Source organism: Heloderma suspectum, chromosome 4, assembly GCF_057233095.1.
Source record: "Heloderma suspectum isolate Gila_16-S chromosome 4, 16-S_ref, whole genome shotgun sequence".
Lineage (NCBI taxonomy): Eukaryota > Metazoa > Chordata > Lepidosauria > Squamata > Helodermatidae > Heloderma > Heloderma suspectum.
In genome coordinates this window covers 141346219-141374212 of record NC_139461.1, presented here as the reverse complement: position 1 = coordinate 141374212, position 27994 = coordinate 141346219, and the positions used below count along the sequence as shown (strand labels likewise).

The 27994-nt window shown below is 42.4% G+C and overlaps 1 protein-coding gene across 1 annotated transcript in view; it reads right to left on the bottom strand.

Moving 5' to 3' along the window:
• Positions 1–27994, bottom strand: part of ADCY2 (adenylate cyclase 2) — a 190999-nt gene that overhangs the window by 142400 nt on the left and 20605 nt on the right. The window contains exon 2 of the mRNA XM_084850684.1: positions 10682–10879. Coding sequence (XP_084706810.1) covers positions 10682–10879 — 198 coding nt within the window. The remainder of the gene's footprint in view (positions 1–10681; positions 10880–27994) is intronic.

Below are 27994 nucleotides of genomic sequence, written 5' to 3'. Positions count from 1 at the left end.
ATCCCTGACAAATGGCTGTCCAGCCTCGTCTTGAAGGCCTCCAGTGTGGGAGAGCCCAGCACCTCCCCAGGTAATTGGTTCCATTGTCGTATTGCTCTTACAGTCAGGAAGTTTTTCCTGATGTTCAGCTGGAATCTGGCTTCCTGTAACTTGAGCCCATTATTCCGTGTCCTGCACTCTGGGATGATCAAGAAGAGATCTTGGCCTTCTTCTCTGTGACAACCTTTCAAGTACTTGAAGAGTGCTATCATATCTCCCCTCAGTCTTCTCTTCTCAAGGCTAAGAAGAGCTGTGCTGCATCAGACCAAGGTGCATCTAGTCCAGCATTCTGTTCACACAGTGGCCAACCACATGCCCACGGGAAACCCATAAGCAGGACATGAGTGCAATGGCACCTTCCCACCCATGTTCCCCTGCTGCGAACATTGGTGAAATCTAAATAAATTCTAGTAATTCTAAATTAGAATCCATCTATATCCTTCAGGAACTTTGCGGGTTTCTTGCCTGGGGGACACCTCTAATGACCTGTGGTTTTTCATACAAATTTACCCAAAAACTCGGGGGGGGGGGGGGAGAAGGGAAAGCAAATCCCTCCCTCCCCCAAATTGGAGAACTCCCCTTCCACATGAACTGCTGTACCTATCTTTCTGAAACTTTGCTGGTTTCTTACTTAGGGACACCTCTAGGCTGTACGTAATTTTCAGAACAATGGTCCACAAGGAACATAGGGAGATAAGTATGTCCTCTTTTGGATACCTCAAAACGTCAAGACCACCCTTGCAGAAAAACCCCTGTGGCTATCATTCTGAAACTTGGCAGGCATGATCTCCTCTGATTGGACAATGAATCCTGAAATGTTTATCCCATTTTTCCAAGTAATAAAAATGTTATTGGCATTTCCTTTTAAAAGAAAATCAAAATATAAGCCCTGCTCCTATTTTTCTGACATTGGGCAAGTGTAATCCCCTTCTAGGGGGCTACTATGCCTGAAATTATCATCCAGTTCTGACCAAGAGAAAATAGTTACAGTTTTTTTCTAATTTCCCATGGTAGTCAACAGGAAACATAAAGACTCGTCTTTCCAAACCTTGACTCAGTTTTGGTGCTGAGCTGAAGTGAACTGACTACAAATTGGCCCGAGCAGAAGCGGAATGTTTTCCAAAACACTGAATCAGGGTCTGAGTTGAAGTGGGATAGGGGGTCAGTGCTCACTACTTATGTATGTATGTAATCTATATACACACACTACACACACACACCAGAGGCGCTCGTAGACTCAGACATGCAAATTTGTGTTATGGGCCTGTGCCCCGGATCTTTTAAGAACCTAGCAACGTCCCTGGTTCCAGGTTATAGAATTTTCAGTCTTGTGTCAATTGCTCCCAGCTATGCTAATTCATTCTTGCTTTAAGATGATCTTTGTTGCTCTTACACTGGCTTCCTTGAGATTCTTTTCTGTTCACCAGTTATCTAAAAAAGTTCTTTAAAACCAACATTAGATATTCAAAAAGGCTGGCATAAGTTTTTATAACCATGGTTTCCATGCTTGGCAAAGCAGTTTTAAACAAAAACTCTAGCAATGAGAATGTTGACCTGCCATTTAATTATTTTTTCATTAATTTTTCCAACCTGCTTAGATTAAAATGATTCAATGTCTTAATCTGATAGACAGATAGGTAGACAGACAGACAGATATCAAAAGCATGAAGAAGAGAAGTCAATAAATCCTGCAGCTCCATATACTTTTAATGTGGTCTGAAGGTTTAACAGTCTTCTCCTGAAGGCACTCTTAGAGGCTGCTGAAAGCTGCAATAGCTTTAGCCATTCAATTTGCAATTTCATCCTCACTGTTTGATTCATGGAACAGAGTGCGGCACAATTTTGTGCATTTAATCTACTGCCTAGAGGAAAACTATCTTCAGCAATTTCTGGTGCAATTTTTTTTTTTCATTTGCTAATTTTAACAGATTTTAAATACACAAAATTTCATCTGTACAGTGTTAAAATTCATAAAGGGGAGATTGTGGAATGTTGATTATGTAATGGCATGCAAGCATAGGCTGTGTTCACACCTAATGCTAACCCATGCTGTGGGTTGCTGAATTCTGGGTTGTTGTGTTGTGCGAACCCAACCATGCTAACAAACCATGGTTTGTTAACCACAAACAACCCAGGAAGAGACCCATGGTTTGTTGTTGAGTTGTGAACTTCGTTGTTAAAACAATGGTTGTTACATGTGAACCCAGAAATGTGGAATGTTCATGGGTTGTCTTGCCAGGCTGCAGAGGAGTCGGGCAAGAGTGGTAAAAAAAAACCCAACAGCCACTCTACATGCCAATACCACAGTGCCACAAAGGGATTTTGGATACAGGGAGGGAGCAGGTGATGGAGGAAGGGAACAAGCAACCCAGGGACTGAGAAAACAAACCACAGTTTGTTCGAACATCTGCCACATAAACCCTGGGTAGAGCAACAAACCATAGGTAAACCATGGGTTGGGTAAACCATTCGTTAGCATTATGTGCGAACCAGGTCGTATTACTTTAGAATGGGACTTTAACATTGCTCTTTAACAAAAGCAAGACAAGGTGCTCCAGACCTTTGTTTTAAACTGTACTTCAAAGAATTTATGACTGCTGTATATTTAGAACTAGTTCCTTTTAGAATAAAAGGTTATATTTTTCTTTTAAGGCTAGAAAAGGTTGGGAATGAGAGCTGAAGGATGTCTAGATTATACAATATAACTATGGTTAGAGTGCAAATGCAGTGAAAACATATCTCCCAATTAGAAGGTGGAGTGCTAGACAGTGCTGTTCTGGAAATGTTTGGCGGGCTTTTAGGCACCAAGGATGCAGTGCAAGACAACTGGGGTGGGCAACTTGTGGCCCTTCACATGTCTGGGCCTACAACTCTCAACAGCCTTAGACAGTGCAGCCAATAGTGAGGGATCATGGGAGTTGTAGGCTGTGAACATTTGAAGTCTACAGAGGCAAATGGAAAAAAGGTCAGGCTTAATGGCCTAGGTTTTTCTGTTGGGAGGGGGTATCCCTGAAAGGAGTAGTTTCATTTCCATGGTTACGTTTCAGTTCCATTTCCCCAGTTAAGTTTCATTTCTTCAGGTTTGAAGCAGTACTTTTGGTTTTGAGGGAGGGGGGTATATAAAGAGAGTGAGAGAGCCAGTAGGAACAGAGTCAGGGAGACCAGAGCACAAAGAGGGAGCAGGAAGAAGCAGCCTGAAGGAGTCTAAATGCAGCTAGGGTAGAGGAAATTGCGTTTTTGCAACTTCTATTTTCAATCAGCTTTTGTATCACTCAGCTCTATTGAGAAAATACCTTTAGTTGTGATTTGCTTATTTTAATTTACCAGTAAACTGTTGTGTTAAACCCCAGGTGTCTGGAGTGTCAATCACCCCAAGTCTACAGCCTAAACCCTACATTATTGAAAATGGGAAGTTTAAAAGAAGGAAGGTAGGGCTCTTAAGGAGGCAAGAGATCCTTAAGGAGTTGCTCAGGGGATCCAGGTCATAAGGGGAACCCTGACATAGGCCAAAACATCTGGAGGGCCACAAGTTGCTCACTCCTGCACTGAGTTATCTGCAACTAACTGCAAGGAATGTGGTGGGGCCGGGCAGCTCAACCTAGTATTCCCCCCCCCCTCCCCAGCTATACAAATCCAGAAAATCAGGCTCAAAGGGGCTAAGCAAGTATTTATTTAATTTTTTTTCTGTATTCTGGAGGTGCCCCTCCACCCATGCCTGCTTATTTGTACTGATTTATCTGAAATGAAGTTCAACAAGAGATAAATGAGGAAATTTAGTTGAGAGAGATAAATCTGAGCTACTAGATGCTACAAAGCAGATAAAGTAAACTGATAATGGAACTACAATTTTTAATCTGCTGTGTTCTTTTCTCTCCCCCACTTCCCCCCCTTCCTTTTCCTCCTTTTGTTTCGTGAAACATTTTATCAAGCTAAGCTTTTTCACCATCTAACAAGAGCTCTTACAGTTCTGCCCCCAGCCGCATACCTTAGCAAGAGTCATTGTCCACTGCTGTTGGAAAACAGAAATCAACAAATGTATCCATCACAGAATCAGCATGAGGTTTATTTTCTTTGTCATTCTAAAGTCACAACCCCTGTGTAGAAGGTTTGGAAAGCAAGTTTTATTAGGGGGTTGCTAGGTGGGAATTTGAAGTAATACAGAACAGGCTTTGGTTCCAGGGTGTCGTATCTCTGCACAACCTGCGCGTGTATACCACAGCCATGATGTGCATGGTACTTTATAAATTAACAATGACAAGACAGGCCTCTGCCTCAGGGAGCTTACCATCCAAACTTTTATTCAGGGGAGACAAGGGAGGGAGGGAGGGAAGGCAGAAGCAATGGGAGTAAACAGGACTGATTGCATATTCCTCCCAATTTAAATATAATTAGGCAATGGGTTAGATCATTGGTCATTCCATTCACACAAGGGCTTCTTCCATTCATGGAAGGCACAAGGCTCCCTGCTTGAGGAAGAGGGCGGGGGGGGGGGTGTGATCTTTGCTGATTCCCCCTGCAGCCTTTGCATCACTTCTCATGCTGCTCTAGAGGATCCCCCAGCCCTCCAGAGCAACCTTTCAGGCGACAATGGGTTGCAGGTAGGGATGGTGGAGAATTTCTCCCCGAAACTTCGGGGGGCCGAGCGCCAACGTGTTCGGCCCCCCGAACAAGTTTCGGGGAGAAATCCTCCGCACCCCCCCCGCCCCCGCACCCCCCCCGGGACGGGACTTACCTTCGCCGAATGTCCCTCCTAGCGGCGGGTCCGGCCGGCAGTTCGTTGGGTGTTCGTGCGGGGCGGGAGTGGCAGCCGGTCTTTCGACCGGCTGCCGCCACCGCCATTCCAATGAAAGAAAAAAAAAACACACGCGCCCTGATAGGCTACGTGACGATTAACGTAGCCTATCACGGCTAGATTTGCAAACTCAGCCGTGATAGGCTACGTCAATCGTCACGTAGCCTATCAAGGGTGACTTAAAAAAAAAAAAAAGTGCGTATGGATAATGGCGGCCCCCATAGGGAGCCGCCATTCCCGTTCCTTATTTGGTCGCTGTAGTCCACATAAAGGTTTACGTAGACTACAGCGACCAAATAAGGAACGCGAATGGCGGCTCCCTATGGGGGCCACCATTAGCGTACGCGCTTTTTTTTTTTTTTTAAGTCACCCGTGATAGGCTACGTGACGATTGATGTAGCCTATCACGGCTGACTTTGCAAATCTAGCCGTGATAGGCTACGTTAATCGTCACGTAGCCTATCAGGGGGCGTTTTGTTTTGTTTTTTTAAACTTTCAAGTTCGCGGCCGGGCGAGGCAGGAAGCCTCCCCCCCGGCCTGAATTTCCGCCGGGGCGAGGCGGGAAGCCTCCCCCCCCGGCCTGAACTTCGCGGGGGGAGCAGCGAAGCGCCTCCCCCCCACCGCGAACAACCTTCGAGGACAGGTAAGGGACTTTCGTCCACCCCTAGTTGCAGGGGGAAGGAAGAACTGCAAATAACGCCTCCCCACCCCCTTCCTCCAATTCAAGAGAAACTCCATTAAGTGCTCATGTAAAGTGAGTATCTGAGAGGATTTTGTGTTTTACACAACTGAGATTGGTCAGGCTTCTGTCCTCTTACAGGACTGTGAAGCAACAGGCAGGACATAGGCTTGTTTTTTAATTATTTATTTTATTCAATTTATAACTCACCTGTATACAAATACTCTAGGTGGCATACAAATTTAAAAACAATTTAACAAAAAAAATCTAACAATAAAAACAACACAGCATAAAAACAGTATATAACAGTCAACAAAATAGGAACAAGAGTTCTAAAAAGGGAAAGCCTGCCGGAATAAGAGAGTCTTTAATTCCAGCTTTAAAACCTTCAAAGAGGTGAGCAGGCACATTTGAACTGGCAGGTCAACTGAGGGGCAACAAAGGAAAAGGGCCTCTTGCGTGTGGCTGCCAGTAGCCGCAGCAGAGAGCCCTGAGGACCTTAGGTGGCACCACAGACTGGGACATAGGGGAGAAGGCGCTCCCTAAGGTACCTTGTACTTAGGCCATGTAGGGTTTTAAGGGTTAAGGATGGACTCAACTAAGCTTAACTAGTGAAAATGAAAGAATATTATACCTATAAAGTTATAGTTATTTTTTATTTTGTGTGTGGTTTATAATAGTTATGGATTATGGCTCACACCTGGACCTCACTGAGGTTGCAAACCTGTGCAGGACTATATCAGTTCAGACTAGAGATGGAGACTCACATGGTTAATACTCAGTCATAACTGAACTAATGTCAGGCATAACCGAACCCAAACTGGAAGTAAACCAAAGTATTTAGTGGTTTGACTCCCTGCTTCTCATGAGACCATTTTTTAAAGCTGCTATAATAGCAAGTGAAAGTCATGCAGAAATGTGATGGATTTATACAGGGCAGAAGGGATCCATGCTCTCCATTCAAACATGCCCACTTGTGCATAGCACTACTACAGAAGGCCAGAAAGTGCAACAAATTCACATTTTACAGTAAGTACAGACAATATGGCCACAGAGGTGACAGGAAAATCCATAATGGTTAGGTAACCATTTTATTTTTTTAATTTTGTACAGGTCTATTCTCCCTTTCAGCCTGACCATTCCCAGGTTGGTTTACAAAAAAACAGAATGAAATCAAAGCTCTTCGCAACTTGGGACTACAAAATCTAAAGGTCTACCTCTTCCCTTATGTTCCTACCTGTGCCCTGAGATCATCATCTGGGCCCTGCTCTGAGTGCCCTCAAATACAGATTCAGCGGGTGGCTACTCATGAGTGGGCCTTTTCTGTGGTGACATTCTGAGATCCCCTCCCTAGAGAGGTCTGCCTGGTGCTTCCTTGTTGACTTACCAATGCCAGGTAAAGATCTTTTTATTCTCTCAGGCCTTTTAATTTAATTTTTAGTTGATGCTTGGTATACTTTCACCAATATGTTTAAAGCTGCTCTTTAATATTGTCCTTGTTTGTGCTTTTAGCTGCTCAGTTTTTTAGCTACTTTTATATTTATCTTCTACTTTAAAATTATTGTTGTTGATGCTGCTACTGCTTTTGTTGTTGTTCAGTCGTTCCGTCGTGTCCGACTCTTCGCGACCCCATGGACCATAGCACGCCAGGCCTTCCTGTCCTGCGCTCTCTCCCGGAGTGTGCTCAAGTTCATATTCATTGCATCGGTGATGCTATCTAGCCATCTCATCCTCTGCCATCCCCTTCTCCTTTTGCCTTCACTGAGTTACGCAAGCCCCTTTGCCACAACAAGGCAGTGATCCATGAAGGAGCTACTGCTTTTACATTCTTTTAAATTATTTTTATTTTACATGATGTAATTAGTTATGTTATTGGTTTTATTGCTTTTGTTTTTATTGTGTTTGTTGTCCTGACAGCTTCAGCTATAGGGCGACTCATTAAATAAATGAATCATACTATCAATACAAAACACACAAAACAATAAGTAATTAAAACATAAGATAACAAAACTCAGAACTTAAACAAAAATGTATTTGCATGGCATCAAAAAGGGAACAGGATGGAAGCCAGGCAAGTCTCTCTAGGGAAGATTTTCTAAAACAGGAGAGTACTGCTGAAAAAGCTCTTTCCCAGGTCTTGCCACCACCACGCTTCAGATTGTGTGGCCTGGTTTTGAATGCAGGAGACCCAGCACACTTTGTTGTCCTGGGCATGTCCCCCATAATGTCTCTCATGAAGTTGTTACAGGGCTATAATGAGTGGAAGATGTATTGTAATCTCACAAAAGCCCTTTCGATAGGCCAAGGAAGACATGTAAATAAAAGTATTATGATTTTTGTTAATAATCTGAGCTATATATTAAACCAAAATATACACCCTTGTTGGAAGAACAAGGGTCTTTTCTAGACAAGGCATTTATCATGCACTCGTTAGTCATTACTCTTGGTTGTTTACGGATTCTTTAGATGACATTGCGACCCTCCAGTTTCGCTTCAGTGTCTAACAAGCACTTTCGGCAAGGTTTTTTTTGAGGAGGGAAAATGCAGCATTTAATTGTGAAAGCAAAAGCAGTTGTGTATTTGCACTATTCCACAGTGCCACCTAGAGGTTATGTAGCAGAAAAGCAGGAAAGGAAATTTTCTTCATGTAATATTCAGCTCTCAATTCTGCAACAAAACTAAAAGTAGATACCATGGACTAACAGTCTCACGCAGAAAAACTCAAAGACTTCATTGGGTTTACTCACAAATCCATCACAAATTCTGAAGGTAATATATTTGACTTTTCTAACACCTCTTAAGTCAAATGTGCAAGGTCTGAGCATGGTGTAGTGTTGGTAATGTCAGTGGTTAGCTTCAGCTTTGACAATTTTTACATTAGCATTTGACAATACCAGGTGACCCACCATACTGAGAAAGGGAAAATGACTTCCCTCACTTTAAGCCCTTTTCAGGTTTCACTTCCATTCTTTAAAACTGGACACATTTCCTTTTTAATCCACTAATGCATGTTCATTCCAATGAGTCATTGGAAAACACTGTGGTGTGAGAGAGATCCCTACTGCCTGCATCATACTCCTGCACAGCTGGCAACACATTACTTGGAGGCTGCTTAAAAGCCTTTTTAAGACATACTGAGTTCTGAAAATGCTACTTCAAGAAAAGACACTTCACAATACATGCCACTTTCTCTGGCCACATCTTCTAACAGTTGAACAAGCATCACAGGTTGAGTTGAGCAACCTGGTAGCCCTCTACATGATGTTTAGCTGCCCAATTTTAAAGCATTTTTGTTTCTTCCCTTCTCTACTTCTCACCATCTTTCATATAAACTTTAATCTCCCTAGATTACACATTCCTGCAGCTGATTATGGATTGAATCCAGATTTAGGTGTGTGCAACAGTTTACAGAAGAGGACTTTCCTGCCCCTCCTCTCCATGGCAGCCCCTCTAGCCCTCCAAAAACTCTACACAGAGGGTCTGGATGCTTTCAGATGAGGTTTTTATGTTGCAATCACCCTGCCTCACGCATAGAATTTTAAGATGGGGGGGGGGAGTCCACATTGTGTCATCTTCCACTCTTTACCCTCCCAAGTTTTCCCACCACTTCTTCCATCTTTTCTCTTACTGCAGAAAATCCATGAATGAGGGGGGAAAGACAGAAATAGCTGCACAATGCCTTCTAACTGGTAGCACTAGAAGTCCTTTGTCTGAAAGCACCCTCAGTCAGATCCCCTCCTTCCCCATCATCCCCTTGCACTACCACCTGCCCTGTTCAGCAAGGTCCCCCGACTCCCTCTTTAGCATTTTTAGGGGGCTGGAGGGGCTGCCATGAGGAGAAGGGGACAGGGAAGCCAGCTTCTGCCAGCCCCACTGCACATGTCTACATTTGGATCCAATCCTATGAATCTTTTCTGAGGTTTTTTAAAAAACAAACTACTGCAATACCTTAGAGATTCAAGAGAGGTACAAAGGAAAGTTTCCACCTAGAGATAAAATGACATTAGACGTCCACTTAGTTGACAATGGGAGAATTTTATGTCCTATCCCTATTATACCTCAGTGGTGAATGTTTAGCACAAGTAATCATGGAACAATTACCAGATTTTATTATCTTATGGTGGTATTTCCCTGTGAAATATTGGGGCATCTCTACACCAGCCTAAAATCCTGCATTTAAAACAGGGCTTTTTGCTTCTGTTTTAAATCCAGGATCACAACCACTCCCTTTTTAACTCGCTTCCTTTCCCTCCTCCCCTTTCCCCCTCCTTCTCCCTGTATCTGAGTCTTCCTTTATCTTTCATTGATCTCACTACTCTTCTTGCTGCTTGCCCTCTTTTCACAGACAGAACTCAAGCCACAAAGGGGTAATGTGATAGCTCATTATCTACGATCTATCTAAAAATGGAACAAAGGGCATTTAGTGTAGGAGGTGCCCTGGAGGGGCACAGCGGCATGTAAAGAGCCCAGAGCCCGCAAACTTCCATGAAGGAGCAATCTCTATCGCAGGATAAAGCTGTGTGTGAAGAAAGCCTTGGTCATGTAAATTCACCTCTCATCTCTTTAGGATCTTCTATCCAGTAGTTACTGCCTTACCCTAAAATGCTTTTATCTGGAAATAAAGGAAGGATAGAGGAAATAAAGCAGACTGTGATACACTCACGTAGTCAGCGGACCTTTATGTGACTCAGCTATTTGGTCAACTGATTCAATTTTACTTGCCACTTACCATGTGACGAGAATGCCAATGATCAGCTATTTATACTGTAAGAGATACCACAATGGATGTTTTCAAATGGCAAATCCATGGTAAATGGTCATCTGTGCAGCTCCAGTTCATTTTAATGGGGCATGTACAGAGGAATTCCTCACATAATTGTGCTGTATGCTTCTAAATATAGAAATATAAATATTTTGAACTATTTGAAAATCCAGTATTTCCAGTGAATGCTCTGGAAATCTGCAACCCTTTGCATTGGAAGTTTTCCTACCTGGACCAAGGAGTCTTGATTGCCTAATCTTCAAACACACAACTTCTTTTTCTCAATTCTCCTTAGCCATTCTTCGTGCGTACACGTGCACACACACTTCTCCTCCCAAAATCAGTAGAAATCAATTTTAAATAAAGAAGAAACAAAGTAAACAACAAATAAGCAAACAAAAAACCCTACCTGGTCCCATGGGCAGATGATTCCTCCAAACCACATGAAGAGATATCCCATGGCAACCAGACACACCCAGACTACCAAAGAGAAAACACGAAGAAACTTCTTGAATAGCGGCTCTATGCAGGCAAGGATAAATACGGCAAAGAAAATTGCCAGGGCTGTTGGAACAGTTATTAAGAATGCCACGTGGTCCTCGGTTTCCTGAAAACAAGAAGAAAGGAAAGCTTACAATTTAACCCATACAACAGGAAACCAACGTTCACCTTAATTATGATGAATCAAGAAATACCTGATTAGCCAGGTAGTTTCAGATCTATTGCCTATTTGGGTGTGAGGCTTACTAGACCTGGAATTAAGTTTCCAAGGACCAGCTACCGTTTGTTTAAATTAGAGGGGGAGAATAACAGGGTGGATTGTTTTAGGTCACAAGTAGGCAAATGTTTTGGACTTTCTGGGCACATTTGACCATTTGAAAAACTGTCCTGGGCACCCAAATGGGCACACTGCAGATGAAAGCATCAGCCTGTAGCCATCTGCCATCTTCATTTCCCAAGAATGTCTTTGAGCCCCACATATAGCCCAGAGGCATTCATTCATAGGAGCAGCTAAAGGCCCCTCACTTGGTTTTGAAGCAATCCCAGCTGCCAGTAAGTTATTTTGTTTTTTTCAAAGTAGGAGGGGTAGGGCACCTTGGCAGGTGTCAAGAAATGTGTCAGAGGGTGCACTGGTGCCCACGGGTGCCAAGCTGCCCACCACTGGTTTAGATCAAGATGATTTTACTCACCAAGAAAAAAAAAAGCAATTTTGTAAGTGATACAAAAACTAGATGTAGTATATTTCCTAGCTGGTTGCTAGAACAATTTAAAATGTATTGGTTTGCAACTAAATTGAGCCTGGGGGCATATTCTCAAACCTTCTGTTATGCAGCCCACTTGCCTTTTGCACTGTAGAATTATGTCTGCTGGGAGGCAAAGGAACAATCATGAAGTTAATCAGTTTCTGTTTAGCATTCTCCATACATATGCAAGGTCACTACAGCTGCAATCTTAAGCACAGTTACTAAAGAGTAAATACTTATAAACTCAGTGGTACCTACTACTGAGTACACATGCTTAGTTAGGATTGCACTATAAGCAAATCACTTACTCGAACACTAAAGCTAGGATCCAAAGAATCAAGAAACTAATTCCATGAGCTCCAGGAAATTTTCATGGCAGCCTTTGCACGGCAAACAGCTTTTAAAACTCATTGAAGTTTTCAAGTAGTTTATTATACATCAGGATGGTCAGCTGTAAATTTTCCACTGAGTGCCCTCAAGCCCATTACATGAGCCTAAGCAGCTGTTTGGATCCCTCATGGACTATTTATTTATTTAGAGAACTTCCACCCAGTCTTTCCATTAAGTGAATCCACAAGGTAGCTCACAATAAAATAATACATAATAGCAAGCAATGGGAGCATTCATGTGTAATGCTAAACCATGTTTTAGCACTATATGCATGACCAGAAAGGAGGCCACATGGAGGTTTGGGCCTGCATGCTCCAACCCTGCCCTCACCTCTTCCCATGCTACTGAAATGAGTTTCACTTTAACAGATCCCTGGCTTATCGCTGCATGTGAACCAGGAGTCATGGTTTTTAAAACGTGGCTTGCTAAACAAGTCAACAATAAACCTTGGGTTGTTTTGCTGGCTTGTTTAATAAAAAAAAGAGTTTATTTTAAACCACAATCCCTGGTTTCACATAACAAAGCAGAAATCTGCTCAAGCTAAACTGGTCTGGTTTATTCTACCTGCAAGTCATGTGGGAGCTGGCACTTCACGCAGGCTCCTTTCTGCTCATGAATGAAGCAGTACATTATGGTTGTTCGTTATGTGCAAATGCTGCCAATGCCTAAATGCCCAGTAGATTCCAGGAGCAAGGGCAGAACAGTGTTTCTCCATGACTTGGAAAGGAAATGTACATTACTCTTGTTTGGTATTGTCATGAATATTCATAATCTACCCCAATAATACAATACATTACGTGCTGTGTCATATTCATAGTAATTGACCCCAAGATTTGGTTAAGTTATATGTGTATGTTTCCCCCCAAAGTTAACTTCCATATTTAATTCAGTGACCTGGTTTGCACAATCACCGCAGCTTAAACCAGGCACAGTCACGGCATGTGCCAGTATGTGCCAAGCACCGTTTGCCTAATTATCCATCCAGGCGTGGCTTGTTGTGTCATCCAAACCCAGGTGGCATGGCTTGTTGGAGGGGGAACAATCCTCAACCCAACAGCAGGCCATGCATGCACAGCCGCTTATACAAGCAGGGGCAGCACTAGAGAGGGGGCAGGGGGACAAGCACCCCCCTCAAACAAGGAGGTTGCCCCCCACTCCCCCCCATTGCTGGGCTCCTGTCATTGCTTGAAGGAAAGGCATTTTTACAAATAGAAGTGCATTCATACGTTATCATCTCTGTGCCTCTCCTACAGTTCATCAGATGCAGCTCTTGAGCCAAGACCATGAGCTCTTGCAGCTACTGACATACCCTTTGAGAGGATATGTCAAGTGGCAATCTGCTAAGGGGAAATGGGGAACATCTGATATGCAGGAGAGAGGAGCCATGGACAGCTGCATTGCTGGGAGCAGCAGGGGGAGGGGCACTAGAGCCCCAGTTGTTTTTTCTTGAGCCCCCCTCCCTTGTTGTCAGTCAGGCTGGTAATTGCTTTGTTATGCAATCACAACCCCTCCTCTAATTGGTAGGATAACTCTTTTAATCCCAATTTCTCCATCTCTGTTGCCTTTACTGTGTAACCCTCCTATGCATGTTTATTACTCAGTTAGGAAAGTGTGCATGGAATTGCAGCCTTAGATATCATGCTGAATGTTATCTGGGAGTGAGCCATAGCCTAATCCTATAGATAAGCAAGAAACATTAAAGTTGATTTTTGTTTAGATTTGTCTTAGTGGAGCATGGCTTGGCTTGGGAGATGTGAATGTGAGTATTGGAGCAACTTGGGGAGCTGAGTAGATGCCAGTGGCTAGGCACTATTGCACTCCTCAGTTGCCAGCAGTTCTGTTGCAGACCAGGAGCCCTGCACTCGACCCAATCCCCTACACTGCACAGCATGCACATACTTAAGAAGTGTATGAAGAGACCTGGTGGCTCCTGAGAGATGTGAACAGAGGGTGTGGAGGAGGACTGCAAGAGGCTCAGCCAAAAAGGAACAAATTCAAGCCTGGAGAGAAAGAGAAGAGGTTGCTAAGGACAGTAGAAGGGCAAAAGCTCAGTTAATATTGCCCTGTGAAGAAAACTTGTTAAATGCTGGTTTCATTTTCCCCCTTGTCACCTGTGTGGGTAGGGTCCCACCCACAGTGTATATGTTTCTTGAGGACTAAGAGGTTGGTGTGTTCTAATATAGTCATTTTAATAAAGAGGCCTGTTTGATATCAAAGGGTCTCCAGTGTGCCTTCTGGACAGCAGGATCATGAATGCAATTCCAGAAGATTAGGTAACCCCTCCTCTCCTATCTTTCACATTCTCAGGGACACTATGGCAAAGGCGGCTGGTGAGGGTGGACAAACAGGGTGGCACCCCCACTCCTGCTGTCTCCCTTCCTGATCTCCCTCAGTCCCCACACCCCCCAGGGCCAAAACAGCCAGGCCTTAGCAACACTGTTCAGAGACAGCATGCTCCTCTCTTCTTCCTCTAGCTGGCTGGCGGAAAACATGAGAGAAAGCTGCCCTGGTTTTGATTTGTTTTCTTTCGTTCTGAATGGGAGGCACATATCTGTCTTTGTTGGGGGAATGGCTTCCTTGCAGGGTGACATGTGCAGCGCCCTCACGAAAGCTGGAAACCCTCAGGCGCACTCCCTGGTGGCGAGTCAGAGAGCAAAATCCAACAGGCAGTCCCCCACTGTCCTAAAATTGATGGCTGCAGAGGTACCATGGAGCCAACCCCGCCCCCCGCCAATCCATACTGTGAAGACAAGCACAGAGCCAGTCCACAGCCAGTCACGTAAAGAAAGTCACCCCACCATGGAGGCCCTCAGAGCAGCCCCAGTCAGCATGTTTTTGGCCTCAACAAAAGGGAGGGAGGGGGCTACAACTCAGCAGTCATTCCATCTGTTGGTGAATTTATCCACTGACTTAGAATAATGGAATAGTAGTGTTGGAAGGGGCCTATAAGACCATCGAGTCCAACCCCCTGCTCAATGCAGGAATCCAGGTCAAAGCATCCCTGACAAGTGGCTGTCCAGCTTCATCTTGAATGCCTCCAGCGTGGGAGAGCCCACCACCTCCCTAGGGAATTGGTTCCACTGTCGTACTGCGCTAACAGTCAGGAAGTTTTTCCTGATGTTCATCTGGAATCTGGCTTCCTGTAGCTTGAGCCCATTATTCCGTGTCCTGCACTCTGGGATGATCGAGAAGAGATCCCGGCCTTCCTCTCTGTGACAACCTTTCAAGTACTTGAACAGCGCTATCCTATCTCCCCTCAGTCTTCTCTTCTCAAAGCTAAACATACACAGTTCTTTCAGTCTCTCTTTATAGGGATTTGTTTCCAGTCCCCTGATTGTCTTTGTTGCCCTCCTCTGAACCCTCTCCAGTTTGTCTGCATCCTTCTTAAAGTGTGGTGCCCAGAACTGGACACAGTACTCCAGATGAGGCCTAACCAGTGCTGAGTAGAGGGGAACTAGTACTTCTCCGAATTTGGAAGCTATGCTACTATTAATGCAGCCCAAAAGAGCATTTGCCTTTTTTGCAGCCACATCACATTGTTGGCTCATATTCAGCTTGTGATCTACAACAATTCCAGGATCCTTCTCACTTGTAGTGTTGTTGAGCCACATATCCCCCATCTTGTAACTGTGCATTTGGTTTCTTTTTTCCTAGGTGCAGAACTTGGCATTTGTCCCTATTAAATGTCATTCCGTTGTTTTCAGCTCAGTGAGCCAGCCTATCAAGATCATTTTGAATTTTTTTTCTGTCTTCCAGCTGTCCCGCCCAATTTTGTGTCATCTGCGAATTTGGTAAGCACTACTTGCACCTCCTCATCCAAGTCATTAATAAAATTGTTGAAGAGCACTGGGCCCAGGACTTAGCCCTGCGGGACCCCGCTCGTTACCTCTCCCCAGTTTGAAGAAATACCACTGATAACTACTCTTTGAGTCTTGATTCTTCTTGCTTGCAAATGGTATGTTGCTACATTCTTATGACTTCTCCCTTTTATCGAGGAGGATAGATCTGCAGCAGGGAGGGGGCAATCTGATTTCTCATCATCTAGAGGTAGCTCTATTTGAACTCCCCTCCTTCTGAACTTGAGCTCTGGAACTTGCTTATATGCATAGTGTGCCTCTGAGCAAGTGCACAGTGGCTTTCTTTCACCTGCCCTTGTGACACTGCAACTAGAAAGGAATTTCTTGCTGGAGGAAAGGCTGGCTTGTTCTTCTGAACTCATGAACTGGGCTTGTGGGGAGTATTCTCCCCACCCCTGCCCCAGAAGTTAATCTGAACCACAATGTGAGCCCCAGAGCCTATATTCCCTGGAGCCTAGAGTGTAGTTCTAAAGCCCACTGAACCTCTAAGCATATATGAAGTTGTATCAGTTGTTACAAATCACCCCAAATTCTGCCCTTTTGGGAAGAAAGGGCCTGTATCTGGAAGTGCACTAGGGTTTTTTGGTCTTGGGGAACAGCACAAAAGTAGGTTCCATAGGATATTAAGGGCTTACACATCCCAAGTGGAACTACAGATTTCCTGCATACAAGTTTCAGGCCAACCATTGTACTCTGAGTGCCTTGATTTCTTAATACTTGCAAATTTCAGATCTTGCCTCAAGACAACCACCTCAGAAGCCCCTACCATGAAATATTTTACATTGATTTCTAACCTTGTTTAAACAGAAGGAAAAATAAAGAATTCAATGTCTTTTAAAGCTGTAAGACCCTGAAAACGCAATACTGTGTAAGCAGACATGCCTACAAGGCACTTTTGGCACCTGTGTTTAGACAATCAGCAAAATCCCCCCCGCCCTCCGCTATGGCTGTCTTGCTCACCTGGATTTATGATAGCTAGCTCATCAACTTCCATCCTTTCCTCACATCAGGAAAGAAAGAGGAGCCCATTGTCTTATTTCTTCCCTTAATGTCTGCCATCTCAAAATCCATTTTCCAATATCCATGAGCAATCTTAGAAGAAATACTTGTTTTATTTTATTTTGATTACGAAATCCTGAGAGAAGAGCAATAAAAATAGCAACCTAAATTAATGTAACACACTGAGGGAGAGAAGGAAAGAGGATTCCTTCCATCCTTTCTGCTCAGAAGAGCAACACCCCCCCTTCTCCTGTTCTCCCTTCTTTTCCACAGGAGCTAAACAGAGCTTCCCATCATTTCACAAGTCAGCGGATACGGAGAGGTAAATTTTTGCATTATCTTCTATTTTCCTTCTAAGTAGTCCCATACTCAAATTATTCTCTTTTTCCTCCCTGTTTCCTAATATTCCATCCCATTCCAAACTCCAAAAGCCCTTGGCTTTAGGTGCTCCCTGTTGCTCTTTTATTCTTCTCCATCCGCTTTTCCCCCAAATCCCTTTGTTGTTCAGTCGTTCAGTCATGTCCGACTCTTCGTGACCCCATGGACCATAGCACACCAGGCCTTCCTGTCCTCCGCTCTCTCCCGGAGCGTGCTCAAGTTCATATTCATTGCATATCTAGCCATCTCATCCTCTGCCGTCCCCTTCTCCTTTTGCCTTCAGTCTTTCCCAGCATCAGGGTCTTTTCCACAGAGTTTTCTCTTCGCATTAGGTGGCCAAAATATTTGAGCTTCAGCTTCAGTATCTGTCCTTCCAATGAGCACTCAGGGTTGATTTCCTTTACGATGGACTGATTTGACCTCCTTGCAGTCCAGGGGACTCATAAGAGTCTTCTCCAGCACCACAGTTTGAAAGCATCAATTCTTCGGCGCTCAGCCTTCCTTATAGTCCAGCTCTCACAGCCATACATTACTACTGGGAAAACCATCGCTTTGATTAGACGGACCTTTGTCGGCAAGGTGATGTCTCTGCTTCTTACTATGCTGTCTAGGTTTGCCATAGCTTTCCTCCCAAGGAGCAAGCGTCTTTTAATTTCATGGCTACAGTCACCGTCTGCGGTGATCTTGGAGCCCAAGAAAGTAAAATCTGTCACTGCTTCCATTTCTTCCCCTTCTATATGCCAGGAAGTGATAGGGCCAGATGCCATGATCTTAGTTTTTTTAATGTTGAGTTTCAAACCAGCTTTTGCACTCTCCTCTTTCACCCTCAACAAGAGGCTCTTGAGATCCTCTTAGCTTTCTGCCATTAGGGTGGTATCATCTGCATATCGGAGGTTGTTGATAATTCTCCCAGCAATCTTAATTCCGACCTCTGATTCATCCAACCCGGCATTTCTCATGGTGTACTCTGCATATAAGTTAAATAAGCAGGGTGACAATATGCAGCCTTGTCGTACTCCTTTCCCAATTTTGAACCACTCGGTTGTTCCATGTCTGGTTCTTACTGTTGCTTCTTGACCCTCGTACAGGTTTCTCAGGAGACAGGTAAGGTGGTCTGGTACTCCCATCACTTTAAGAATTTGCCACAGTTTGTTGTGATCCACACAACAAATCCCTACATTTACTCTAACCTCCTCCTCCTCCAATCTCACAATTCCCCAAAAGAGTCTGTTTCTCCCAGCATTCAAATTATCCCAAATGGAAACTTCTTTCTCTCCCCCGCCATTTCTCCCCCTTTCCTCCATGATCACCTACACCAACACACGCACACACCTTGCTAGGAGTTAAAACTTCTCTTTGAGGTGCTGCACTTTTAACAGACTTCTTTTTAACACATACACCTTACCAGAAATTAAAACTTATCTTTTGAATGCACGCGCGCGCACACACGCACACACACAATTTTCTATAAATCCCAGTATACCTAGCTTCACTATTGACTTTAAATGCTTGATTACCTTTAACCTTCTCAGTGTTAATGTATGATCCTAAGTCCCCAGATATATGTATGATTCTAATTCCCCTGAATGATTTTATTTCATTTTGAATTCTTTACTAAAATAAAGAATTGCTTTCAAAGACCTTGTTGTGGTCTTTGGCTCTCTCAGCTTTTGGAGGTATCAGGATCTCCTAAGCGCCCAGAGCTCAACGCCAAAACATCTTTCATGTATGTAATATGGACGTTGTGGAAAGAATCCTTTAACCTCACCCCTAATGTGTTATGTGTACCCCAGACTGGCTTACGTTTAGTATGAACCAGAGTTATTCCATGTTTGTTGGCATCACAGTCTGTGAGAAGCAAATTGCAGCCTGTCAGCAGATTCTCTGTGAATTATTAAGGAGGATAGGGAAGAAGTTCTTCCCCAGAGACTTGGCTGATAAGACTTGTACTCTGTGAGCCAGCTCCTGGTACTGAGTTGGCGAATGTCCACCCGGTCCAAGAGAGAACATTCAGCTCCTCTGCTGATAACAAGGTGTGTGTGTATGCCTTCATGTTATGTGTCTAATAGAGCATGGCTAGAGTTCTTCTCTATATGCAATGTATTTCGCTGTATAAAAGCCCACCCCACTGAACAGTCGGGGCTCTCTGCCCCTTTGCTGACAGAGTGCCTTGCTGGCCATGCAATAAAGCACTTTCAGATCCAGAGTCTTACCTGTGTCTAGTGGATTCATTGGGCCTCCGTCTAGACAACGAACATGTGAGCACATTCTGTTCATACAACAACATCCATGTAAATTAAAGCATACTTTGTAACACTGTCTTGGCACTGAATAACCACATCCTGAAGACAGTACCTAATTTTTAATTTTTCTTGTTGACATCATTGTTCGGAAGTAAGATTTAACATGTGTGTTGGTGTAGCTGTGTGTTGAGTTTCCACTTGTAGAAACAAAAGAAGCGTCTCTGAGAATATGCAAAGTGTTTCTACCTCATCACTGAGCTGCTGTAGCCACCATGAAAGGATATATCTGCTTTCATCTGGAAGGATTTATTGAGAAGGTGGCGGGGTGAAGGACCTCACAGCCCTCTTGGTGGGAGGGCTCAAAACGGTTATAGAGCTGTCTGTCTTCACAACAACAGAGGGCTGCCACTTCTTTGAAATTAGATTATTAGGCCTCTAACAAAAGAGGTGGGGGTCGATGTGTTTTGACAGAAAGCTGTTTTTAGTGACTCCAGGAGTACTCACCCAGGCCATATCTGGTTTTTAAGCTTTAGGGAAAATGTTTTTCTCTACTACTTTATGGACTAGAAAGTGCATTTTCAATTAAGAATGCCCAAAATTGTGATCAAATGTGCTTGGTTCTATTTGTGATATGCGCACGTCCGCGTGCGCACACACACTACATGCTCTGTGATGCAACTGAATTTGCACTGAAAAGAATGTGTGTGAATAATTAAAGCTCAGAACCCTATATAGGTTTAAGGAAACTGTCACCAAAAAGTAAGGCAGTTGCTGCTTGCTAATGTTGCTTACTGCCTGCCTTAACTGAATTTATTATTTATATATGGGTTGACTCATAGTAAAAAGAAATTCTAGACACAAATTAATATTTTTCAAAATTAAAATTATTTTTCCTTTCTGTGGTATAAGCCCAAAGTAACCCTTTTCCCATTTATTTCAGAAAAAATATGTTCAGGACAGCAGTTTTAGCATGAAATATACCATTATTTTTCTTTCAGAGATCTTAACATATGGGACACAGCTCGCCCACCTAGAAATATACTTTGGCCCGCCTGTCCGTCCCCCCCCACATTTTTTTCCTGGTGCCACCACTGTATACAAGCCACCATGGCTCATTTATTTATTTATTACATTTTTATACTGCCCAATAGCCAAAGCTCTCTGGGTAGTTGTTTAACCCACAGTGATCATGCGAACCACTCCAATGTGTTTGAATGTGTCTCCTATGGGTCCACTAATTTCAAACCCGCCCTTCAATTTGCAGCCCTTCCCCCAAACTACTCTGCAGGGTCCCCTGGCCCTCTAGAGCAAATTTTTGGGGAGATGCAAGCAAGAAGGGGATTTACCACGCCCCTACCATGAGAAGATACTTCTGTTCTCACAGTGGGATTTTGTTCCAAACCATTCCTTCCATATGCGTTTCCCGTAATGCTTCCGCCAAAGAGATTTTCAAAATATCAGCTAACATCTTGTAATAGTTAGCTATTAAACCATCTGAACTGGGTAGTGCTTCATCATAAACTGCGCAGACAAGGTGATCCCTCAACATATCCTCTAGAAAATCCCCAAAGTTGCAGTGTTGAGAAAGATTATGCAGTTCTGCAATATAAGCAGCAATACCCTCTCCAGGTTGCTGCATTCATTTCTGAAATTTAAATCTTTGCACAATAACGGAACCATTTGGTGGGAAGGTTCATCAAATGTATTCGTTTTGGGCGAGGCAGGAGCAGTGAGGGATCTTATTATGGCAAATGTCTGTGGCCCACAAACAGTTAAGAGCACAGCTCGTTTTTGTTCAGGATTAGCGATCTTATTTGCTTCAAGATAAAATGAAAGCTGTTATGTATAAGTATCCCAGGAAGCAAGTTGACTCACATCAAACTCTTCACTATGTCCAAGAGCAACCATTTTAATTTTGAAATTTTTTTGCACAGGAGTTGCTCCAGTTCTAAGTGGGCCTAGTTGACTGCTTACCAGTTAGCTGTATAATTGGATTCACAGTTCTTGCTTCCTGTATAGCTCTCAAATCCCACCTTCATCACCAACAAATGTTGTACAGGTAGTAGAGATGACTGCAAGAATCAGAAGGCCTCAGACACAACTGTTCTTTATGCAGCACACACAGAAGTGAAGAACTTAGCAAAAGCTCCACCACTTTTGCTACTCCAAGTTCTACAGGACCTGCCAAAGTTCAAAAACAATAACTAACCCACAGTACCCCATCCCCCAGATACATAATAGGAACCTAACCAAATCTGAGTGTTTCCGTGGAATTAACCACCTCTTACTGTGCAATAAAAGCATTCATAACAACTTGACTTCACCATTTGATTGTGGGTTATTAAATCCATTTAAGAAATTTTTAACATGACAAGTCTCTGGCTTTTGTGAAATACATCACGATTCATAACAATCAAATACTTGTACAATTTCACATTGCTAGTAGGCAATATATTAATTTTCCTTTTTCACAAGAGGATCAAATCGTAATTTTTTTTGCTAATTGACATGCAAGTAGTTTTCTTGGCCTATCACTGGTATGAAAATACTTTTTCTTTAATGTACTTTGTGCTTCTTTATGTTGAATATGCATCTATAATATCCCATTACTTTTACACCTATTTTGCTTTTGCAATGTTACTTAATATCGTTTTTCAAATATTTATTATAAGCTCTGCTCTCTTTCTTGATTTCTTTGTTGTAATATGCAGATGCACTTAAAAATAAGCTTCTGGCATATACTTCCAGTTTTCCATACTATTATTGTCCTTGTCTCCTGAGTAATATTAATATGAAACACCCGTATTTCTATTTGATGATATATCAATTTATTTAGTTATTTAATACATTTATATATCACTGCTCATATTTTAAAATATCTCTACTCAGTTTATTTCATAAATGTCTAACTATTTCTTTGTCCTACAATATTTTCTGTATTATTGTTTTTATAAGAAAGCTGCAAGTGGGTGGTGCTTTAGTGATCAAAAACTTATCAATTCTAGGACTTCCGGCTGGGACCGATGTCGCTCTGGCAGCTTCCCACGGGTGCTCCATGGGAGCTTTCTCAAACAGCTTTTTAAAAGGTTGAAAAACCTTTTCACCTCCCCCCTGGAATTGAAAGGGGGGGCAAGGCAGCAGCTCTGGATAACATCTTGGAGAAAAGTAACCCCCACGAGATAGAGGGGGGGCTGGATTCCAGGATTATCTCTCCAGAGCTTTACCAATGCAAAAAGCTGTACTGAGACTCCTATTTTATAGGAGAAAACAGGACTGACGTGTCCCATAATAATATATGCTTTAAGAAATATCAACAACTTCTGAGGGATGATTTAAGAAATGTTAACAATATTTGAGAACATCTGTGGACCTGCAAGATCTGTTTGAGAGAAACATGTCTGCGCCGAGGAGAAGAAAGGAGCTGGCATTTACCCCCCCGCATCCTCAGTGTCAAAAGTGTCAAGAACAGAAGATATAGGGGAATTATTTACGCTGATAAAGACTTTATCTTCGCAATTTACGGAGCAAGTCAAAAGGTTGGATTTAATCCAAAATTCCATCACCGCCTTGCAAGGAGCTGTGGATTTAATTAATGCATCACGGCAAAAAATAGAGATGAAAATTAATGAGCTGGAAGACTGAGTGGCAGGAAATGAAACTACGACACAAAGTTGTTTTAAAAATATCTCTGATAGAATTTCTCAACTGGAGGCCTTCACGAAAAGATCCAATGTATGTATTATTGGGATTAAAAATTAGCCTAATGATGTAAAATTGCCTATTTTTGTGGATAAGTTTTTGAATGAGATACTCCCTATCCCATCTGATTATTTACTTGATATTGAGCAGGCATTTCATGTGCCAAATGCTAAAGGGACTGATTACACGATCATAGCTCAATTTGCAAAAGTCTCCACAAATAATTATATCCTGTGTTTGGCAAGGGAGGCTGGAAGCCTTTCCTGGAAACAAGATAAAGTTATGTTATTTCCAGACTACATCAAAGAGGTGGCGAATAAAAGAAGGCAACTTATCAAAGCAAAGAATATGGCAAAACAAATGAACTTACAATATTACTTAAAATATCCTGCTACACTTTGTATTGTGTCTGAAGGTCAGATGAAGAAGTTTCTAAATCGCGAAATGGCGGAGGCATGGCTGAATGTAAAAATGCGCGAGAATTCTGTTACAACCCCATGAACTGGAATCTTTAAACAAGCTTTGTTAACTGTTTGTGTTTAGTCTACATGATCCAGGCTAATTCAGAAGATAAATGATTATACATATATATTGGTTTATTCTCTTTCATCTTTTATTCTTTCTTGCTTTTCTTTATATTTTTTATTTCAAAATAGATAATATATCTAGCATAAAATATATTACGGACTGTTGAAGGTTTATATTAAGTTTTATTATTATATAATACTATATATATACAGTACTGTGCAAAAGTCTTAGGCCACCATTAGATTTGTTGTTTTAGCAATGGTATAATGACCATATATAATTATTTCTCAGTCTCTTCATTAGAATACAATCAGAAAATACAGGAAATTTGTATGCAGTATTCAACAATAGAAAAAAAATCAGAAAAAACAGCTTTTATAGGCTAAAGTGGCAAGTATTTGGTATGACCTCCCCTTACACTAGAGTAACGGCAGGCGCCTGGCCAGGAATGGTCTTCGTGGAAGGGTAGCAGCCAAGAAACCACTTTTGTGGAAGGGGAACAAGGTGAAAAGGCTAAGATCTGCTAAAGCTCACAAAGATTGGAATGAGGATCAGTGGAAAAGAGTATTATGGAGTGATGAATCCAAGTTTGAAATTTTGGGTCCAATCGTCGACAATATGTGAGAAGAAGAGTTGGAGAGAGATGGATGATGAGTGCTTGCAGCCTTCAGTGAAACATGGTGGAGGATCTGTCCTGGTTTGGGGCTGCATTTGTGCCAGTGGTGTTGGCGATCTTGTCCGTATTGATGGGATCACAAATGCTGAAAAGTACAGACAGGTTTTAATTCATCATGCCATTCCTTCTGGAAAGCGCCTGATTGGGAATGGTTTCATTTTTCAGCATGATAATGATCCCAAGGACACTGCTAATGCAGTGAAATCATATTTAGCAAGGAAAACAGCTGATAAAACACTGACAGTCATGGACTGGTCTCCACAGAGTCCAGACCTGAATATTATAGAGGCAGTATGGGATCACCTGGACAGAGAAAGAAATGAAAGACAATCTACATCTAAAGAAGAACTCTGGGAAGTGCTGAAACAAGCCTGGTATAATATACCAGAAGATTACTTCAGAAAACTTCAGGACAGTCTCCCCAAAAGAGTTCAAGATGTGCTTAGAGCCAAGGGAGATCACACTAAATACTGACTTTTGCCTGTACATATTTCCTGTATTTTCTGTTTGTATCTTAATACAGAGACCGAAAAATAATTATGGATGGTCATTAAAACTTTGCTAAAACAACAAAGCTGGTGGTGGCCTAAGACTTTTGCACAGTAGAGTGTGTGTGTGTGTGTGTGTGTATATATATATATATATATATATAATTATTATTACTAATAATATAGGTTTTGGGGACTGAATTGTAGACCTGTTTCTTTGATATAAGACTGATGATATAGAAATGTAAGGTTGTTTATTAAACTGTAAGATTGTTATGGTTATATAGTTTTTAAAATAGAATGGCATCGGAGGCAGGGGGGTGTTGGAGTTTAAACTCAATCCTTGGAGGGGGAGGGGAAGGGGGAGGGAAGGGAATTTTATTTTTCCTTCACTTCCTTTCGTCCTCCCCTTCCCTCTCTTTTTTTTCTTTTTTTCTCTTTTTTTCTCTTTTTTCTTCTCTGTTATTGTGGTGTCCTCATCAGAATATTGTACTGTTGGGAAATTGAAGTACTGATTAGGTTGTTGGTAATTTTGATATTGTTTATTTCACTTATAAAGATAAAATAAATAAAAAATTTATTTTAAAAACTTATAAATTCCAGAGCAACTGTTTCTTATATTAAAATAGAAAATACATTCATTTTCTTCTAAATGCTAGACTCTTCCATATTTCCCATAACTGAAAATACTTAATTCCTCTTTTAAACTAAGTTCTGTACTGACTATAAGTTCTGTACTATAATCCACCTGGGCCTCTGCTAGCTACTCTCAGTTTATTTCACATAACAATGCTGATAAGACTTAGCGAAGGCAATTCCACAACATGTACTCTTGTCCCCATGCCATTGCCAGTGGGAGACTCAATGATCCAGGAAGCTTAGTGCTACATGCGTGGAGGTCAGAGGTCATGTACCTGCTTTCTTGAGGCACCTCCTGAAGAAACCATCATTGGACTCCACTGATTTTCATGACTATAGGCCAGTCCCTTATTTGTCTTTTTTGAGCAAAGTGCTTGAGAGGGTAGCAGCTAAACAAATCCAGGGTCTATTGGATCAAGCCAGTTATCACAACCCATTTCTGTCTGTTTTCAGGCCTGCAAGTTCATTGCTGTTCATTGTGACCTTCGCTGGGAAAGGGCAGGGGGAGAGGAACCCTGTTGATTCTCCTGGACCTTTCCACTGTTTTCAATACCAGTGACAATAGTATCCTCCTGAATCATCTCTCTGGGCACGCTGGGAAGAAGCACACGATATTGCAGTGATTTCGGCTCTTCCCAGAGATTGGGGCTGTTCACACGATGAATTGTGGCTTACTTGAGCCATGACAAGCAGTGGCACCTGTTGGCGCCGTCCTGAATATTCAACCCCCTAGTTGTGGGTAGTCATGTCATGCGAACCTGTCTGGTGGGGGTTATTTGAGAACCGACCATAGGTTATGTGAGGGTTGCTAAAACGTCACATAACCACCGCCAGCTGGGTTTGCATGACATGACAACCCATAGTTGGAGGTTGAATATTTCAGATGGCGCCTGCAGGTACCGCAGCTCATCGTGGCTTAAATAAGTCATGGCAGTCATACGAACCCAGTCAATATGTTTCAGAAAGTGGTGCTGGGAGGCACAAGTCTTCCTCTCTGTGGGAACTGCCCTGTAGGATTCTCTCTCTGAGTGATGAACAATTTAAAAAATTACAGTCATATTTGTAATTTACAATTAAAAATAGAAAAACCCACTTACATGGCAGTGTAATTGACATGTGCTCCAGTGGAATTGACAGTGCTCCATTTTTGTAAGGTAATTTGCAATCAGGAGCTTACCCGTAGGTATGTGTGTACAGGACTGCAGCCTCAATCATTAACCTCAATTCCAGGATTGCTCCAGACTACAGACATTACCATATCAAATATTCTCACATCACAATATCCATTGCAGTTTTCTTCCTTATGGTTACCTCTGAAATGACTTTATACGGGATATCATTTCTGGTTTATTGGGATCTGATTGAATAATAGCCCTATGCAGGCATTCTAGCACTCATGAGATTAGAATCCCATGAACGGGGAAAGGAAATGCACTAACTGATTCTGCCCCCTCCATCGCATCTCCCTCACCTAGCCCCATCAGCCTCCATGTGAAGGAGGAGAAGGTCTAAAGGCAGGAGCTCGTTCGACATGTGTAGGCACCTGATGCGATCCAGAAACCTGGTTGCACAGCATTCTAAATCATGCGGGGGGCCTATGCATGTAGAGAAGGCTTCCCACTTCAGCCCTTCACCCTCCAATATGTGGAGGGTGGCAGAGCCAGGTGAAAGGGTTGCAAAGGAGGGGTCGGAGCCAGCTAGCACAACCCTAATCTCCCCTCATGTGATCTGGGCTAGAACTCCTAAATAGGGCTAATAATTTTAAGTATTTCTTTTAAGCGAACAGTAAGATCATCACCCTCTACTTTCTCCTGTAAACCTTTTGCTTTTATGTTAGCTTTATTGTCAAGTTCTTCACTTTTGTCTTCCAGGTCTACAAACCTATCCTAATTTCTTCTGGTTATATAACTTCATTAAATCTAGCTTTGGCTATGATTTGTTCTAATTTATTTTCTAACTTTTATCTATTCTTGTACCTAACTCTTTGTTTCTTTACGTTATCTCATTCGAAAGTAAACTTTTTGTATACACAGAGTATATGAAATTAATCTATTGAAATTCCAAAACACACATAGTTATACCTTAATTTAATACTCTTTCCACTTTCTAGAAATTTGCAGATTTTGTATTGTCCCTTTAATGACAATATAAGGTGAGCTTGGCAGAGTAAAAGAGATCAAGAACTCTTTTTTTAATAATAATTTACAGAATAACCCGATGATATGTACATAGAAGTAAGTCCCACTAATAGGGCTTATTCCCAGGTGTCCACAGAATTGCAGCCTAACTCAGCATGCAATTAATGTTTTGTGGTGAAAACACTGGAGATTGTTTGCTTTTGTACCATACTATAATTAATTGTTTGTGAATCTTATGTATGTATTTCGGGCCAGCTAAAAACCAGCCACTGTGTGAGTGTCCACAAGCTTGTCACTGTTGGAAACAGAACGCTAGGCTAAATGGATCTCCCATCTGATCCAGTAAGGTGCTTACAAATATTGGCTTGGCTTACTTACTAAGCTGCCTCTATTTGTCCTGCCAGTGGGGGCAGCCATATTTTTCCCTATGCTATGACTTCTTA